Source organism: Primulina eburnea, chromosome 3 (genome assembly GCF_022965805.1).
Source record: "Primulina eburnea isolate SZY01 chromosome 3, ASM2296580v1, whole genome shotgun sequence".
Classification (NCBI taxonomy): domain Eukaryota; kingdom Viridiplantae; phylum Streptophyta; class Magnoliopsida; order Lamiales; family Gesneriaceae; genus Primulina; species Primulina eburnea.
The window spans coordinates 16,998,108-17,016,704 of record NC_133103.1 but is presented as its reverse complement, the minus strand read 5'-3'; the positions used below and the strand labels follow the sequence as shown (position 1 = coordinate 17,016,704).

The following is an 18,597-nucleotide window of genomic DNA, read 5'->3' as shown; positions in this document are numbered from 1 at the left end:
GTGCCCTAACCCGTCGGTCGCATATCACGCGACTCCACGAATGGCGCTTTAGTTACAGTGTACGATCAATCGATTATGCAGGCCTACGGGTACTTCGTGCTGGGCCGCACCTCCCAGAGCCGGAGCCGACCTCAATTCACTGCGTCCGCCGCCGCCAACGGACAGCGGAATCACTATGCCGTGCTGGGGGTCTCGCCAAACGCTTCCACCAGCGATATTAAGAGAGCCTATCGTCTCCTCGCTCTCAAGGTATTTCATGTTTCATATTTCATCCAATTCCAGATAAAGAATCGTACTTTTCGAAGGTAAAACTACTGTTCCGGGGGATTAAGTAATTAGCACTCGGTGTATCAGCAAAATGGAAATTTGTTAATCTGCCTTCTAATGGACTTATATAGACTTCATCATTTACTCCACCTAGCTACTTTATTTCTTTAGGGAAACCCTTTTTGTATTTAAGAAATATACTTTGGAATTTTCCATTGATAACTCAAGGCAGCATTTGTTAATTTATCTTGAGGTTTTGTATTTTTCCCCTGAAAAAGCTTCTAGGTATTTTTTCTAAACAACATATTCTTTCACATGTTAAGCTAAAATTTTAAAACTTAAATGCGGGTATGGAAAAGGAACACTAAAATCGTAAAAGTTACAAATGACAGGGTGCGATCAGAAATCATTACCATAATTTAAGTTGTCAAATTCATGTAACTTTCTAATCAGTTCGGAGCATTTAACCATGAGGGACAATGGACATAAGATAATGCTTTAAGCCTTTTACATTTCAAGCAACCAACAATTTCCAATTCATTGAGAAACCTTCCACACACTCCTTGCTTGTGGCGAACCAACCAAATTTGTAAAATTATGAGGATTCCTAACAAAGCGGAAAGGGGTGGCAATTTTCCCCGCGTCCTTGCTTGTGGCTAACCAACCAAATTTGTAAGATTATGAGTATTCCAAACAAAGCGGATAGGGATGACTATTTTCCTCGCGGGGAAATCTCGAAACGGGACGGGTTTGGGGGCGTGTTTTCGGGTATGGGTTCGGGTTTGGGTATTATACTTCTAGATCCAAATAGGATGTCATTAATGGAGAAGAGAGGAATATGATGATGATGAAGTTTGATTTTTTATGTTTATTAAATGATGGATTATTAATATTATATATCATGTGTATTGTTTAAGTAATATTATTTATATATTTATATATTATTGGATTCTTGTATCAATAATTTTTAAAGAAAATTGAAGAAATTTTTGGCTTAACTCAATGGGTATTTGAAGCAAAGACGAAAACAGGGATGAGGATTCCCCGAGTAGATAGAACCGGGGATGGCCGCTCCCGCCCCGCTCTGCTCCGCCCGCCCCCATTGTCATCCCTAGTCAAAGCACAATGCTTGATTCTCTTCTTTTATTTTAATGTTTAGTGGCATTAGTTGTCTTAAATAATGAAATACTAACTTTATTTGGCGGAAAATATTATTTTTTGAAAGCCTCTGAAGTAACGACATGTGACTCACCTCATTGGGATGCTTTCCTCCTTTTAATGGTTTGAAGTGCTTGTTTAACACCTAACCTAAGAACATCATAGGGCTGCGATGATTGGAACTTCTAATCACGCCATCATTGGTCTCGACTCATTTTCATGGATGTAACCTATTCAACATATCCATGACTGACACTAGTCTCATCATTAATAAGCACATCCTTGATCGCTTTATGGTCATAACACATTAATCCTCAATGTCAGCGTGAATCTATCTAGCTCTAACAATCTCTCTCACTTTATTGGCATGTATTACCCTTATAATAAGGGGCTATTAGGAGGCTTCCATGTGCAAAATGCAAAACTATTTCTCTAGGCCCACTCCTCCCCCCCAAAAAGAAAAACGTAACGTATATGGTTTAATGACCTTTTTAACCCCCCCACACAGTAATTTTCATGACAAACACGTGATTAATTAGGACTCAAGTCCGTATGCTATGTGATATGCGTGCTTGTGGTTTTGTGGCCCTTTTATTTTTTTTTAAAAAATGTCTGTATTTTAGAAGATCAAATTACTCTTTGATTCAGCTGCTCTTAATTTGTATTGCAGTATCACCCTGATGTTAACAAGGAAGTAGGAGCAAACGAGGCTTTCAAGAGTATCCGCCTTGCATATGATGTGAGAAATCTTTTTTTATTTTTATTGTCTTTTCATTGATACATTACCTATAATAAGGAGATAGTGAAATGAGGAAATAGGAATGATCTTTGCCCATGATGATCTACGTCTAGGAGATAAGTGTCATTCTCATTTGAATAAAATTTGGATTTATTTCTCTTATTTTAGTATAGGGTGATAAAAATGGTATTATAAGTTTACATGACATTTGATTTCAAAGGTCATAATTATTTTTGTTACAGTTCTTATTTCCTCATGTCCACGTTTTACTTCTGTGTGTGATCTAAATAGTTTCAGGATGAAATTGGCCATAAGATATATAGGCAAACATTTTACTCCCAAGTCCCACCCTGGAATTCGATAGTAGTTTAACATTTAATATCGTCTTAGTGGTTCTTCCTGCTTTTGGTTTCGATGTGGATTTTCATTTGTGTCCACATCTAACGATTTTTTGTAGTTTATTTCTTTGTGGTGACTTCCTGATGCAAACCTAAAGGTTTCAACCATCTGATGTTTATTATACAGGAATATTTTTAAATTTTGTTCTTCAAATTTATCAGCAATATTAAAATTAAGAAAACAGAAGTCAAACATGTTGCATGTTAGCAAACTTCTTATTTTAGTCTCATTTAAATTGCAGCATGGGAAGTTGGTATTTAGTATTTTGAAGAGTTCATTTATTGGTTCTCGATGAAAAAACTCTGCAATCTCTTGCATTATTAAATGTCGTGCCGTCGAACCTCCCCCATAATTGTGGACTTGGTAAGTTTTCTATCTTCCAATGTCAAGATATATTTAAAGGAACAATAATTTTGTGGCAGATTCTGATCAAGGAAATAACAAGAAATGAGTATGATCGATCCCTGCAACGTCATGAAAGTGCCAGAAGGCCTTTGGGTGATGAATGGGACTCCAATCTGGCTTATGAAGGTGGAATGAGGTTTTATAAATGGGCTTCCGATAGGCGTAAAATGAGAAATGAGAAATATTGGGAGCAATATTATAATAAAGAAGAGCAATTTTATAAAAACCCCAGCAAGTTTTCTGAGAAAGAAAAGCTAAATGAGGAGAGAGACTCTTTCGTCGAGGTGCTAAGATCAGCTTTCCTCTCTCTGTTTTTGATGCAGACTGTGGGAGTCCGATTATCTCTCACATTTAGCAGCCTTGTGGCTTTGATTGACCACAAACTGGATGCAGGATATAAGTTTGGTTATTTACTCGCCTGGATTTTAGGAGGGAGAGGTGGTATTTTGCTTTCCATGTTGCTGTCATTTGCAAGTTGGGTTTGTGGCAAAACAAGTAGCGGCGTTGTTGCTCTGGTGGTAATTGCCATGTGGTTTGGCTCAACTCTTGCAGGGTATATTCCACTGCCCCAAGGTGCTCTCCTGACTCTTTTGTATATGTCAATAAAGCTACAAGTTGATCTAAACTAAAGCTGCTGTTGTTGGCAATGCTGTTCTGTAATGGGTATATGTTATCCTGAACGTTTGTGTATATGTTTCCAGTTAAAAAGCTATTATATGATCTACTCTCGCCTATTTTTGTTGTGAGAACAAGTGTGATTCTTCCTTCTCTACCCATTCTTCCATTGCTGATGTTACCATTACTTCATGCTATTCTTCATGGATGATTGCATTTAATATTTTACCAAGTCTAATTTTGTGAGCAACAATGGAATGAATGAAGACGAGCCCCACATCAGACCTATCTACCAAGTAAGAGCTCTCAAAGAATTAACAGTTTCAGCTGTTCGCTGCTTGTCAGCATGAACAATTAAGAATACGAACTCAGATTCATACACAGACTTTTCCATGTACAGATACACGTCATTGTTTTCGATGACGTGAGATAAGTGCTAATAAATGTCATTGCTTTACAGAATTGGTGATAGGCCGGAATTCTAACTTGCTGCTACCCTTACACTTCCCGTCTGTTTAACTTGTTCGATGCTCCGCCACAGGTAACGTCCACTTGCCATATCGATCAACACCCAGAATCCATTTTGCATCATCTAAAATAAATATTCAGAAAGAGAACATCAGCGAAAAAAAGAAAGAACGAACAAACATAGAGAACGAATTGCATCATGCTTGCCTACCTTGAGAAGGTGAAATCGTTGTTTGTGTTTAGTAGAAGTTTCATTGTCATGTTGGGATAAATCTTCTGTAGATGTGAATTCCTGGGAAGAAGTTAAGGAATTCCATGCCAAATAAGCTGCCAGTATCGCGGAGAAGAACACCAAGATGAATCTCAGAGGGCACATTTCTGGATTTTAATCGAAACAAATAGTGATATGAAGATAGATAGCGCATCTTGAGTGTACTTATAATAGAGACCCAACGCGTAAGTTAGACTACGACTTGGCCATTTGTTTTTTTGCGGACAAGTCAAAGCTGTTGCTACCAACTCCAAATTTGTCATGCATTGAAAAGTATAAAGAGGGTTAGGTTAGTGCGAGAATATCAGACTTGGTCATCCTGTCTTGTTAGTAATTAGCTGGCTTGACTTTCTAACTATTTGTATATTCCAACCAATCCTTGTCTTAACCGATCTTGAAACATTCTCAAAATGTTGTCGCACACAACATATGCACACGGAAGCCATTATTTGCGACTGGGTATCACCCTAGCTGTTGCTACCACAGCAATATATCAGGTTTAGCTTTAAATATGTTTTCAGAAACAAAACTCTTATGGGCTTTTTAACTGCGGTTTCGGATAAAAAAATCGGCGCTAGAATAAGGAAGATATGTTGATAACATCAAAATAGACAAATACTTTACCAATGGTAAGAGGAAGATTATGGACCGTGACTCCACTGAGAGCCAAAGACGAGGTAGATCAAAATTGAGAAGTAAGAAGAAAAATATTTACTGCTTTAAATGTGGCGGTAAATGACACTTCAAGAAAGAATGCACGAGTATCAACAATAGTTCACAAGGAAATGTGGTCATTACTTCAGGTGGTGATGAAATGTTATTTAGCGAAGCCGCAACAGTTATAGAAGGCAGGCACATATTTTGTGACACATGGATTATGGATTCAGGAGCGACATGGCACATGACGTCTCGGAGAGAATGATTTGATCATTATGAACTAGTCTCAGGAGGATCTGTATTCATGGGAAATATCATGCCTTGGAAATGGCTCGGTATTATCAAAATAAAAATGTTTGATGACACCATTCGCACTATGCAGGAGGTACGACATGTGAAGGGACTAACGAAAAATCTTTTGTCTTTGGGGCAATTGGATGATATTGGGTGCAAAACCCGTATCGATAATGAGATCATGAAAATTGTGAAGAGCGCGCTTGTGGTTATTAAGGCGAAAAAAAATTGATGCAAATCTGTTTGTACTTTTGAGAGAAACACATAAAGAGACGGAACTAGCTGTTGCATCAATTGGTTCAGGAGAAAAATTAACAGTGTTATGACATATAAAGCTCGGGCATATGTTAAAACGAGGGTTAAAAATTCTCTCAGAACGGAAGCAGTTGTCGGGACTTACAAAAGTGTCACTACCTTTTTGTGAGCATTGTGTTACCAGTAAACAACTCAGATTAAAGTTTGGTACTTCTACTTGCAGAAGCAAAAGCATACTGGAGCTGATTCATTCAGATGTTTGGCAAGTACCTGTTGTATCCCTAGGAGTAGCAAGATACTCTCTCGTTCATTGATGATTTCTCTAGGAGATGTTGGATGTATCCAATCAAAAAAAAATCAGATGTTTTCCAGATCTTCAAAGATTTCAAAGCGCGGAGTGAACTTGATTCTGAAAAGAAAATCAAGTGTTTGATAACTAAAATGGAGAAGAATATACCAGTAACGAATTTGAAGCATATTGTCAACATTAGGGCATGAAAAGACAGTTTATGACGGCTTACACATCTCAATAGAATGGAGTGGCAGAGCGGATGATCTGAAGACTCTGATGGAGATATGTTAAGTATTACGGGTTTAGACAAGTCAATTTGGGTGGAAGCAGTCAAAACCGCTTGTATATTATGAATCGTTCTCCTTCACTGGCGATTGATCTTAAGACTCTGATGGAGATCTTGACTGAGAAGCCAACTGATTTTTCTAATTTGCATACATTTAGAATTCTTGTGTATGTTTTGTACAATGAGCAAGAAAGATCGAAGTTGGATTCAAAATCCAGAAAATGTATCTTCTTGGGTTATGCTGATGGAGTAAAAAGAGATTTCACTTGTGGGATCCTACTGTTCACGAGCTTGTCATCAGCATGAATGTTATCTCCGAGGAAGATAAAGTAAAAGAATACAAAGGCACGCTTGGTGTTTTTCTTTCATATTCTTCGCAATTCAAATCTATATTTCCAAAATATGTCGTTTCTTTAGGCCACTGGCCATCTGCCGGATAAAATACTATGTTTCAGGTGGAAAATAAGATAGACGAAGGTTAAATTTCTTGTGAAGCAATACCAGAGCACGAAGAACAAGAACATGTTGAGTCTGAAGTTTTCAATGTGAGGCGGTTAACTCGAGACATAAGACCAACAGGTTGGCTTTCATATTATGTCACTGAAAGCAATATTGTATATGGTCTATTGTCATAGGATGGTGAGCCATCGAGTTTCCATAAGGCTACTCAAAGCTCAGATGTATGCTTGTAGATGATAGCAATGCAAGAAGAGTTGGAGGCATTCGACAAGAATAAAACTTGTGATCTTGTTACACTACCACGAGAGAGGAAATCCATTGGTAACAGATGGGTCTTTAAGATCAAGCGTGATGGCAATAAACAAGTGGAGCGGTATCATACTAGATTGGTGGTAAAAAGGTATCGTCAGAAAGAAAACATCGACTTCAATGAAATATTTTCTCCTGTGATCCGGCTTACAACAGTTAGAGTAGTGTTAGCATTGTGTGCAGTATTTGACCTACATCTAGAACAGCTATATGTGCAAACGACGTTTCTTCATGGAGATCTTGAAGAAGAAATCTATATGTTTCAGTTAAAAGGTTTTGCGGAAAAAAGCAAAGAGAACTTGGTTTGCAGGTTGAACAAATATCTGTACGGTCTCAAATAGGTGCCGAGATGTTGGTACAAGAGATTTGATTCCTATATCATGAGCCTTGGATACAACAGATTGGGTGCAAAATTTTGTACATGTTTTAAGAGGTCTGGTAATGATTATATCATTTTACTGTTGTATGTGAATAACATGTTGGTAGAAGGCCCAAACAAAGATCATGTCCAATGATTGAAGGCACAGCTGGCTAGGGAATTTGATATGAAGGACTTGGGACCAACAAACAAGATTCTAGGGATGCAAGTTCACCGAGACAGAAGTAACATAAAGATTTGGTTTTTACCATAAAAATTATTTGAATGAAGTCTTGCAACGCTTCAACATGCAAGATAGTAAGCCAATTTCGACCAATCTTCCTGTTAACTTCAAGTTATCCTCCGAGATGTGTCCTAGCAGTGAAGCAGAGAGGATGGACATGTCTCCAGTACCATATGCATCAGCAGTGGGAAGTTTGATGTTCGCCATAATCTGTATAAGACCGGACATTGCTCAAGCCAGTGACGGAGCCAGAAATATGGCTCCGTCCGAGCTAAAATTTAAACTCTATAATTTTTTAATATATTAAATTGATCTACCCGAGCTAATATTATATTATTCCAAAATTATATAAAATTTACATATAATTTTTTTAAAAAAAAATTGGGTCACCCAGGCTTTATAGGAGCTTTTGGCTCCGCCCCTGACTCAAGCAGTGTGAGCAGTTAGACGGTATATGACGAATCCTGCATTTTGCTTTTACGTTATCTACTATTATATATAGCTTGATAAATTGTTCTTTGATCCGAGACAATATATCAAGTATTTATCCAACTCTTGTCTACTCCTTGACATTGATTTGATCATCGGTTTAATTTAGTCTTTAGCATGGTCTCGAATGATCTTATCAATATCTTGTCTTCTACACCAGAAGTATTTTTCGGAGATGCAACAATAATTTCTCCTCAGGCCTTTTTCATATCAGCTTTAAGTTACATCTCTTTTACTTTATTGAGATACACATTTCAATATCATAAATATACTCGTAAAGTGTTACACTGAAACGGTTCATCAAAAATCTCATTTTCAAGTCTCGGTTTTTTCATTGACGATGATTCTGAAAAAATCTAAAATTTTTTTTATTCTTCAGTGTAATGTTCACATGTAACCAAAATGAATTTTATAAGTTATAGTTATATAGGATAATTCAAGCCAAATGGCTGATTCTTTATTTTTTAACCATAATGTTCAATCTTGAAATTTTCAACATAAATCAATAGATATAAAATAGCAAGTCAAATCATATAGATTTCAAATACGAATATTTTTTAAAAAAACCAAAGTTTTGTCTTTTTTGGAAAAAATATAATAATTTCAATATTTCAACCCTAAATATTAGAAATTCTAAAATCCCCAATGTTCACCTTTTAACCCTGGAAAGTTAAAATCATAATATACTCACATAATAATTAAAAAACATTACTATTTCATTTATTACAATTTGACATATAAATAAATTTGAAATACAAACCTAGAAGAATTTTTGTTTCTTCAATTTTGTTTGTTTTGTTTTTTCCGAAGTTCTTCTCCACTTCTTTTATTTGAAAAATTCCATTTTTCTTGTTTTTTTGATGACGATCTTAAATTTTCAATTCACTCGTCCACTTGTTTTCTACATATTTAATACGTTGGTTGGCCCAGTGTTTTATTTGTTATTTTCCCTATGCCTTTTAAATCATTTGGGCTTTGTACATATTAATTTCCCCTATACCTCTAAATGAATTGGGGCTTATACATAGGTTTTTTTTTTAAAAAAAATAATAATATCAAAATAAAAAAACATTTTTAAAAATATTCTACTCTAAAAACATTTAAAAAAATACGTGCAAGATATTTATTATAATTTTATGAATATTGAAATAATTTTTTTGTAACATCTTGATTATAATTTTCATAAATTTCAGGTTTTAATATTATTCGTTAATTTGGTCACACGAATAGTTCTGAAAAGTAATTTTACTAATTATTTTTTTTATATTGATATTATTTTTTTTACAATATTAAAATTATTGTTTGTAATTTATTTGATTACTCTTATAATGAATGTATGTGTTTTTTTATTATTGCTGATTTTTTTAAATATAATACAAATACATTAATAATTGTATTTTTTCAATTGATTATTTAGATTAAATCATATTTATATTTATGTTAAACAATTAGACATAAAACTTGGAATCCAATATATTTTTTCTTAGATTCATCCTTTTTTATTTTAAAAATTATTTTGTTAATGAACATATATCATTTGTGATAAAAATATATATGACTAAAACAAAATTTATTTGTATAAGTTAGAAAATTAAGCGATTAGTTAAAAACATATGATTCGTAAGATTAAATTAAAAGGCGACCACACTTTTTTATTATTAGTCTTCTAATAAAAATAGTATTTAATAATGATAATAATAATAATAAATTTATATGAATACAAATACTAATAAAATAATATATACTATTAATAATAATGTTTCCTTAATCCTCATTAATGTGAATCACCTTTATTATTTTTATTAATGTATACGGTGATGTTATCTTTTTGCTTAATTTCTTTGTAATTACTTATTAATTTTATTATTTTTGTCGTTACTACTATTATTCATCTGAAAGAATGAATGAAGAAAGAATAACAAGTAATAATAATCCGTATATTATTGTAATTACAAAATTGTAAATTGATTATAGTGTTAAAATATTAATTAATTTTTGGTATTAATGTTAAATAAATTTATAAGAAAATAGTAATTAAAATAATGTTCGGTATTAGTATATGATACTAATAATAACACTAATTAAAGACATTTAGATTAATATTATTTAAAATTATAGTAGTATTTAAAATTAAATAAACTGTAATATTGTTAAGTATTATATTTTTTTATAATAATTATGGTATAAAATAATAATAGTAATAACGATAAAATAAATAATAATAAACACTAATTTGTGATTTTGAAACTAATTTTCGGGCCATGCGTAATATTTATATAAAGTCTATAACCATGCGTATTCGAGCCATGTTCGGGTACAAAATGTAAAATCTACTCCGAATGTTAATACATATACGCGAGCCGCCACATAAAAAATTACGCAAAATATATATATTTATATAAATTTGGAGTATGGAATGATACGACTAAGTGGATCGGATACCATGTGAAACGGTATTATTCTTGGGGAAACGTGTGTTCTGGTTGGTGTGGATTCTTGGATCTTTGATCAATGATTTTGGTTCTGATTCCTATATATACTAAGGTTTTAAAAAGCGTGAAACGCCCCGAAGCACGGACGTCGAGCTCCAAACTTTTCACGTTTAAGCGAAATTAACATATGCTTAAACGTGAAAAAAAAGTTTTTTTATCTTTAATATAATTGTAATTATCTCAAAATAATAAATAAATAAAATAATACATAAATATGATAAATTTAAATCTAATGCATTAATTCTCATTTTTATAAAAATATAAAATCTCAAAATTACAATCTTTATTTGTTTTTGCAACTAGACCACATTAAAAAATGCTAAATATTTGTCAAATCTTTATCAAACATGCTTAATCATAATTAAAATTAAAAAAACGCACTTAAACGGAGCTTAAACAGGTTTTTTTAGAACACTGATATACACACATGACATATATATATTACTAATTAAGTCTTCCGGAAAAGATTTAAATGAAGAATTGCTTATTCACAAAATCTGTATGTCCATTCAGATAGTCATGTCTTTATGCAGATAGTAGTCAATCACATCTTTTGACATAAGATGTTTCAACGTCTTACATATAAATTAATTTCTGAATTGTGTTGTGAAAATTTTCTCTAATCTATTTTGGAAAAATTCATATAGCCGTCCGTATCCGACATTTGTGGCCACTTATACAAACACCAACCATCATGAATCTCAACGGTGTCGATAAAATACCTTCATCCATCTATTGCCAGAAAATTTTTTACACTCTTCCACCCGTTAATTTATTAGAGCTCAGCTGGGATCCAGATTGGTAACATAATGTCACATGCTGATACTGAGAATAAATAATAAAGGAAGTAGAGAGGTCCACTTGATATAACATTACCAATTTCAATGTAAAATGGCAAGCTGCCACATAATCAAGGGTTGGGTTTGGAATTTGGATAAAGATCAATCGCAATATTCCTCCCCCTCTCTGTATTTTAACTCTCATGTCATTTTGCATTTATCAGAAGCGGAGGCAGTAAATTTTACAGTTACATAACATGATTTTTGAGGCAAAAGAGTAGAGAACCTGATACACACATGGTAATCAAAATCGGAGCCAAAGAATATGAGCTTCCAAAATTTTAATATTGTCATCTTCAGCACCAGAATATATTGCACAAGACCTTCAGCAAACGGTACGACCGTAGCATATTGATGCTATGTAGAGATTTTTGGACCACTTCTCCTGCAAACAAAATCAAAAGGACTATCAGGGGTTCATACCTTCAAGTTTATGAAATGGTAAAGAACTGATAGGGTTAAACGTCATCGAAATTCTCCAATGAAATATATAATTCCAGGCTAAACTGTACTCTGATTCCAATCCATTGTGTATCCCAAATATCCGCAAATAAATTATCAGACGAGCAGCTACTACCTTTACGTGGGTGCTAGGGAAGGCAGATGTCCGAAGGGTCTCCTGAGCCTCATCCATGATTTTACGTCTGGGTACACTAAGTATGAAGGCCGCTTGATCAGCTGTAGCAGCCATGGAGGTTATTCTGTAGCCATTTTCCCATCGACGATGTATTCCCTCACTAGGATAGAGAAAATCAAGCTCCACAACCTAAGAACACACCGGCACATTACTTAGACATAACTCAAAGTACAGGAAGTCCTTAGGTTGACTGTTCAACTTATTAATTAAGTCTTACCTGCTCAGAATATCCAGAATTTCGGGACATTACAACACCCCAGCGACTGCCGGCGGTAGTCATGGATGTGACATGGAAACCTTCCTTCCACTTTTTATTAATCCACTTGAATGGAAATGATTCACTAACTTTATACGACTGTTGGGTGTAAGGAGTTCCTGAAAAAATCCCGAAAGCATATAGCAAAAATATTTGATCAGAAGCATCGTGTGCACAATCATAAATGTTATGTTATAAGCTGTTTATGGTCAGAAAAGTGACCAACCAATTAGTGCAGTGGTGGACATTTAATAAAGAGCATATCTTTACAGTTTACACCATCCAAAAAAGCATGGCAAAAAATGGAAGTGAGCCCCATGAGACAAAAATCGCAACAAGAGAGAAGCTTCAACCCACCTTTAGACATAACCACCAGTGAACTTCCATTAGCTGCACCAGCTATTGCACTGATGTAATAATTTTTCTCCCACTGCTCCATGATCCAATCCTAACATGAACCAGAGAACATTATTGTTGGGATAGGAAACAGTACCAAGCTAGGACGTGACACAAGAAGTCATAACAAGGAATGTTAGTTGGATAAACAACCTTGTGAAGAAAGACAGCAGAAAGCTCATACACTTGTGAACTGAAACCTGTCCCAGCATCCATGATCAAGGCCCAGAGGTTTAAAGCTGATGCTACACAGCTGATATGTAAGCCATCTTCATTGCCCTTCTCTACATGTTGACGGAGCCTTGAGTCTGCGACATTGTAGTGGTATCTACACAAATGCAACCATTTAATCACAAACAGAGAAATTGCAAATATGGCAGCAATCTCACATATAGGAAGTACACCATGGGATGAGAAACAATCTAGGTTGGAATCTCAAATCTTTCATGTTAATGGAAACAGCAATTCTCATATAGGTCGGAATCTAAAATCTTTCATATTAACGGAAACAACAATCGACACATCAATCAACAGGAAGACAAGGGCAATTTGCTCTCACTTTCCAGAAGTTAGATTTTCAGATATTCAAATTCTACAGGCATCAACAAATTCAAGTACAATAAGTTCCCAAAAAGAAATAAAATAAATAAACTAAATACACAAACGAAAAACCTCTATGTGATTGAAAAAATCAAACAGAAATAGAATCACACGTGCAATGCACAACTCAAAAAACAACCAAACAAAATATCAAGTCTCCAGAATTGTTACATACTTTTGATGATACTTTTCAACTTTGGCCAACTTTTTTAAACACTAAGCCCCTGACATAGATGGCTCCAGACAAAAGATAAAGCAAGAAGTAAAATTACAAACAGGAAAGGTTGAATGCCTACATTAAATCAAGATTCACAAATAAAAACCATCGGCTAAAAGACTACTCGTGCAAATCATAAAATCACACATGTAATATATCAGAGTTCAGGTATTCATTTCAATGACAAACTGCAAAGCAGTAGAACAAAATTCCATGAGAAGCAAACAAAAAATAGCAAAGGTATGACAGAATAAGCATATAAGTAAATCTAAAGTTGCTTGCCTCTGTTTCATGGGTCGCCTTGCATTATAAACTGAAATCCACTGAGTAGCTGGGCTACCAAGACGTACTTTCTTTTTTGGTTGCTCATCTTCTTCCAAGTTAATGAGCATCCTCCCACGCTTTTGTCCAACCTAATAGAAGATTTAAAAAAAAAAAACAAATGCTTTCTAAACCAGTACAAACAAAAAAAAAACGAATAGACTATGTGTTCTCTGCTAAAAAGTCACCTTGAGTGCTCCATCAATTCGTATCGGTCTCAATGATGTGCATGGTTCAATTAGACTCTCAAAAAAGGATATCAATTTCGGGTAATTTGGCTCCTCGTCAAACTTCATATTAGTAACAGCCTCGAGGAACTGCTTAAATGGAGCTGGGCAAAAGCAACACATCAACTCCGGAGACGTGGCCATTTTCTTTTTACAAACTAGGAAACTCTTGTTGTCACCCTGCAATCATCCAAATAAGAACAGAGAACAATAAATTACATAAAAATGGAATAAGCTCACAAGTAACTAGGAGCAGTCATCTCAACTGACCTGATAGCCTTGCCAAGGTAACCTTCCCTTTATCAGAAATATCAGCGTGTATGCTAATGACTCGAGATCATCCCTCCTGCTTCCTGTGCGGCCCAGGTGTGCATGTACACTAGCATATCTTATTGTGCCTCTGTGAACAGACCGATGGAGTTTGTTGGTTCATAACAAGTATAGCTCATGTGAAAATATTGCATGAACTTCACACACCTGAATATATCTGGCCTCTGATCATATTCAACATGCTGACCAGATGATGCATCTTTCCACTTAGAAGCTGCACCAATGAGGAATTAACGAGTATAAAGCCCACTAATCAGGATAGCAAAAATGAAAACAAAAGGTCAACCAGAAAAATCAAAGCTACGCAAAAACCAATAGCAAAAAATGAAATCTTTCTGTCTTTGAACATCTATTGGTGCTAACCAAGAACTAGATGGTCAATCATCAGCACAAAGTTAAAGAAAAGGAACGGCAGCATCATACCCAAACCAAGATCAATGAGATACAGCTTTTTCTCATCAGCAGACGCAGGTTGACCAAGTAAAAAGTTCTCTGGTTTCACATCTCCATGCACAAATCTAGAAAAGTGAAAGGGAGGGTACAGATAATCAATCAGCTGTCTTCTACTAAGAAAGTAATAAGCAAGAAAAATGAAGTCCGTGAACAACTTTATCTTATCAAGGAGCCAACACATCATTATACATATTAAAATTTTAAGGTTTTACCCCTTAAGATGAAGCTTTTCAAGAATAGATATAGCCTCAACAGCGATGCAAGCCACCATACTTGGAGACATTCTGTTTCAAGTGATAATAATAAACAAGGAAAGAATCAGCATAGAAACAATAAAACAGCTACTTTGTTGCACATTTGAAAATGCAACACGTATTAACTAGTTTACTTAAAAAGAAGGATTGAACAGAAAGATGGAGGGAAGCAGGCAAAGAGATAGAACTTTACGACTGGCCCAAGGAATTCCAAACATCCCAAAGACTGGGTCCAAGCATGTCCATGACCTGAAACAAAATTTCTTTGAGATCATACTGAAAAATCCGCTGCAAAAAAATGCGATCAAAACTCACCAAGATGTAAAAATCTCCTTGACGACCCTTGTAGTGAACCCATGGAATCCCATAGCATCCATTCAGTGTGCTTTTCAATAAATAAGACAACAGGTGAGATGTGAATAGTTGTAATGCAAAGAAATGAGAACATCCTCTAGTTAAGAACAACAAACTCACTTGTACACCTGCCATTCATATGGAGGGCCATAATTGCAGCCTTTGCTATTTCGGTGTTCAAACTTAAGTGCGACCTAGAAAATGATAAACCAAGCTAATAAATTTCAGAAAAAGAGAGATTGCTCAAAACTCTCCAACTGTTGAAAACAGGTGCTCAGTGATACCTCGATTGCATCTGGTCCTGTTCTTTCTGTGCCACCACTTACCCTTCGGCCAACATAAACTTGGCCAAATCCACCCTTACCTAATTTCCTTTCTGTCTTATACATGGGAGAATTGCCCACTTGTACCTGAACAAACAAAATGCACTCAATCACTAATAATGCTGTTAAAATGTGAAAAGACCTAAATAAGTAAATAACAGGAAAAGAAATCAAGCAATCTCAAGAGTTTAAATCCAATGATCCATGAATAACAGATCATAACAAGATTTTCATAGAACATTCTTGAATACGAAAAAAATATGAAATTACCCTATCTGGTACTGGAGTAGCGCTCACTTCTTCTTCAACTCCCATTACTTTATCTGCACTCCCACCGTCCATGCCAATTTCCTTTTCTTCAACACCCTCTATTACGTTGAGAGGCTGTTCCCCAGCACCAAGGCCAACAGGATGTGGAAGAACCTCACAAGGTGGCTCTGTGTCTAAATCTATCAACCTAATGCCCCGACCACGACCAGCAGCAGTTGGCCTAGCTGGCGTTACTGCAGATGGCCCTTTAGTTACAGCAGCTGCATTCCCTCTACCTCTACCTCTCCTCCTCGTTCTATTCTGAACAGGTGCAACACAATTCTCTTCTGGATTAGCGGGTTGATGTGCAGGCTGGAGATCAACAAGCCGTTTTGATCTCCGTGCTCCGCTACGCAATTCCGGCATCGTCACCCATGCAAAATCACCTCCCGCTCACTAACCCACCTTCTGTTCAGAATCTTCAGTCGCCCTATTAAGAAGTATCTCAAAGAAATAACGTAAAATTAGCATATAAATCATCGAGGACAGAAATTGATTGACAAAGTTCACGTGAAGAAAATAAATTCTTATATTTTAGTGGTAGAATAAGAATGAGCCAAATACAATAAAATGCAGCATATTTAAAAGATGTATCTTCTTCTTTGGAATGGACACACGATAAAGAAGAAGAATTTATATTGTTTGCAAAGGTTGAGGACATGAATGAATTACTGTATTCAGTTGGTTTCAAATCTCGATTTCTCCAATAAGTAATGCAGATATTAGATTTCAGATAAATGACACATCCACAAAACACACAGTGAATCATAGAGTCCTTGCAAGAAATCGTCACACCAAAATAGCAAGAAATAAATTAATTAATATCCACGAATAAAAAACGAGGCAAACACTAATCGTACCTTCTGAAATAGAAAAAGGCAGAAAGGATCGTAGATAATCTACAGCGATATCAACTCGAAAAAAGCAACCGATCCATAGCAGATCTTCTGAAAAAACTCTCCAAACACATTCCCTCTCAAAGAAACCTCCTTTTTTGTCGAATAAACAAGAACAGTGGGTAATCTTACACAAATATAGAACAAAAAGGACTCAACACTACGTATGCCAACATCCTGGGCAATAAAAATCGAAGAAGGGTAGATGAAATTTTGGATTTTGATTCGGGAAAGAGCGGTGCGTCGGGATTGATTCTGCCGTGGAGGATCCTCCTTTTATTGTTGTTTCTCGTCTGTATAATGTTGCCTGCCCTATCTCAACAGGTAATTTTGTTTTTCAAGATTACCTTTTTAAAGACAATAAACTTTTCAAATTAAATTTCTAAAATGACTTTCTCAAATTTATTTATATTTAAAAAATTATTTTTAAGATTATTTATAAATTTTAATGCTCGACTTAAGATCGTTTATATTTTCATTTTTGAATTCTTTTTCTTACTGTTTTTATATATTTATTATTATTAAAATAATATATGAGAGTTTAATTTAGAATAATTTTGTTTGACACTGATTTACATTCTTTTAAATCATTCTATATTTAATTTGAGTTGTGATATTTATGAAACAACATATTTAAGTTTGGCAAAAACGAGACACATTTCTTATTTGGGTCATCCATTAAAAAGTATTACTTGTTATGCTAAGAGTATTACTTTTTATTGTGAATATCTGTAAGGTTACCCGTCTCACAGATTAAAATCCGTGAGATGGTCTCACATGAGACCCACTCAAGTTGGACAAAAACTTGTGTGAGACGGTCTCACAAGTCGTATTTGTGAGACATATCTCTTATTTGGATCATCCATGAAAAAGTATTACTTGTTATGCTAAGAGTATTACTTTTTATTGTGAATATCGGTAAAATTACCATCCGTGAAACGATCTCACAGATTAAAATCCTGTGAAACGATCTCACATGAGACCCACTCTTTGAGTTTTGTCGAAAATAATTAATTTGTATAAGATATTTAATATACTACAATAAAAGGATTCAAATGAGTAGATAATATAGTAATAAATAAGTGTCTTTCATCATGATTTATGAAGATTGATATCGGCTTGAATGATCGTTGTGAATTTTCTAATTATTTGGAATCTAATTCTTAAAAAATATTAAAAAAATAGGAGTTTATTTTCATCTAAGATAGATGAAAATAGCTAAATAAGAGAAATATTTTATAAATATAAAAAAATGAGGAGTTTATTTTCACCAAAGATAGATGAAATTAAACATGAATATTATGACATTCGAAAATAATTCATATAATTATATTATATTTCAAAATAACATATTCTATCTTAAATTTCAAACTAAAATTATAATATTTCAAAAATTAAATTAATTAAGCACATAATTAAAATATGAGTAGGTCTCTGCGAGACGGTCTCACGAATCTTTATATGTAAGACAGGTCAATCCTACCAATATTCACAATAAAAAGTAATACTCTTAGCATAAAAAGTAATATTTTTTCATGGATAACCCAAATAAAATATATATTTTATAAAATAAGACTCGTGAAACCGTCTCACTCGAATTTTTACTTTAAAAAATTTCATTTGGAAACATAAAAAAAAATATTTAGAATATTTCCACACTCAGAACATGAGCTAATTCAATATTGGAGACCGTAAATTAATACGGGCGATTAGGTTAATAATAATTTA

At 34.5% G+C, this 18,597-nt stretch overlaps 3 protein-coding genes across 4 annotated transcripts; 1 reads left to right on the top strand and 2 right to left on the bottom strand.

Moving 5' to 3' along the window:
* The first annotated feature begins 22 nt into the window (after positions 1 to 22).
* Positions 23 to 3,740, top strand: LOC140827073 (uncharacterized). 2 transcript variants are annotated; one of them, XM_073189673.1, is made up of 3 exons: positions 23 to 249; positions 2,096 to 2,164; positions 2,986 to 3,740. In XM_073189673.1, the coding sequence occupies exons 1-3, from the start codon at positions 76 to 78 to the stop codon at positions 3,595 to 3,597; spliced, it is 855 nt and encodes a 284-aa protein (XP_073045774.1). In that variant the 5' UTR covers positions 23 to 75; the 3' UTR covers positions 3,598 to 3,740. The 2 variants fall into 2 exon arrangements, with proteins under 2 accessions (XP_073045774.1, XP_073045775.1); XM_073189674.1 differs by lacking the exon at positions 2,096 to 2,164 and having other exon boundaries at positions 76 to 249.
* Positions 3,741 to 3,892: 152 nt separating this feature from the next.
* Positions 3,893 to 4,674, bottom strand: LOC140827075 (uncharacterized). The gene is made up of 2 exons (XM_073189680.1): positions 4,263 to 4,674; positions 3,893 to 4,175 (listed from the first exon to the last, which is right to left on the bottom strand). Exons 1-2 carry the CDS (start codon positions 4,425 to 4,427, stop codon positions 4,065 to 4,067), a joined length of 276 nt encoding a protein of 91 aa, XP_073045781.1. The 5' UTR covers positions 4,428 to 4,674; the 3' UTR covers positions 3,893 to 4,064.
* Positions 4,675 to 11,308: 6,634 nt separating this feature from the next.
* Positions 11,309 to 17,201, bottom strand: LOC140827072 (casein kinase 1-like protein HD16). Its single transcript, XM_073189672.1, has 17 exons — positions 16,834 to 17,201; positions 15,935 to 16,403; positions 15,626 to 15,751; positions 15,462 to 15,535; positions 15,303 to 15,372; positions 15,181 to 15,236; positions 14,946 to 15,017; positions 14,704 to 14,798; positions 14,428 to 14,494; positions 14,221 to 14,350; positions 13,912 to 14,130; positions 13,685 to 13,815; positions 12,739 to 12,913; positions 12,547 to 12,637; positions 12,151 to 12,308; positions 11,874 to 12,062; positions 11,309 to 11,681 (listed from the first exon to the last, which is right to left on the bottom strand). Exons 2-17 carry the CDS (start codon positions 16,337 to 16,339, stop codon positions 11,622 to 11,624), a joined length of 2,118 nt encoding a protein of 705 aa, XP_073045773.1. The 5' UTR covers positions 16,340 to 16,403; positions 16,834 to 17,201; the 3' UTR covers positions 11,309 to 11,621.
* Positions 17,202 to 18,597: the final 1,396 nt, after the last annotated feature.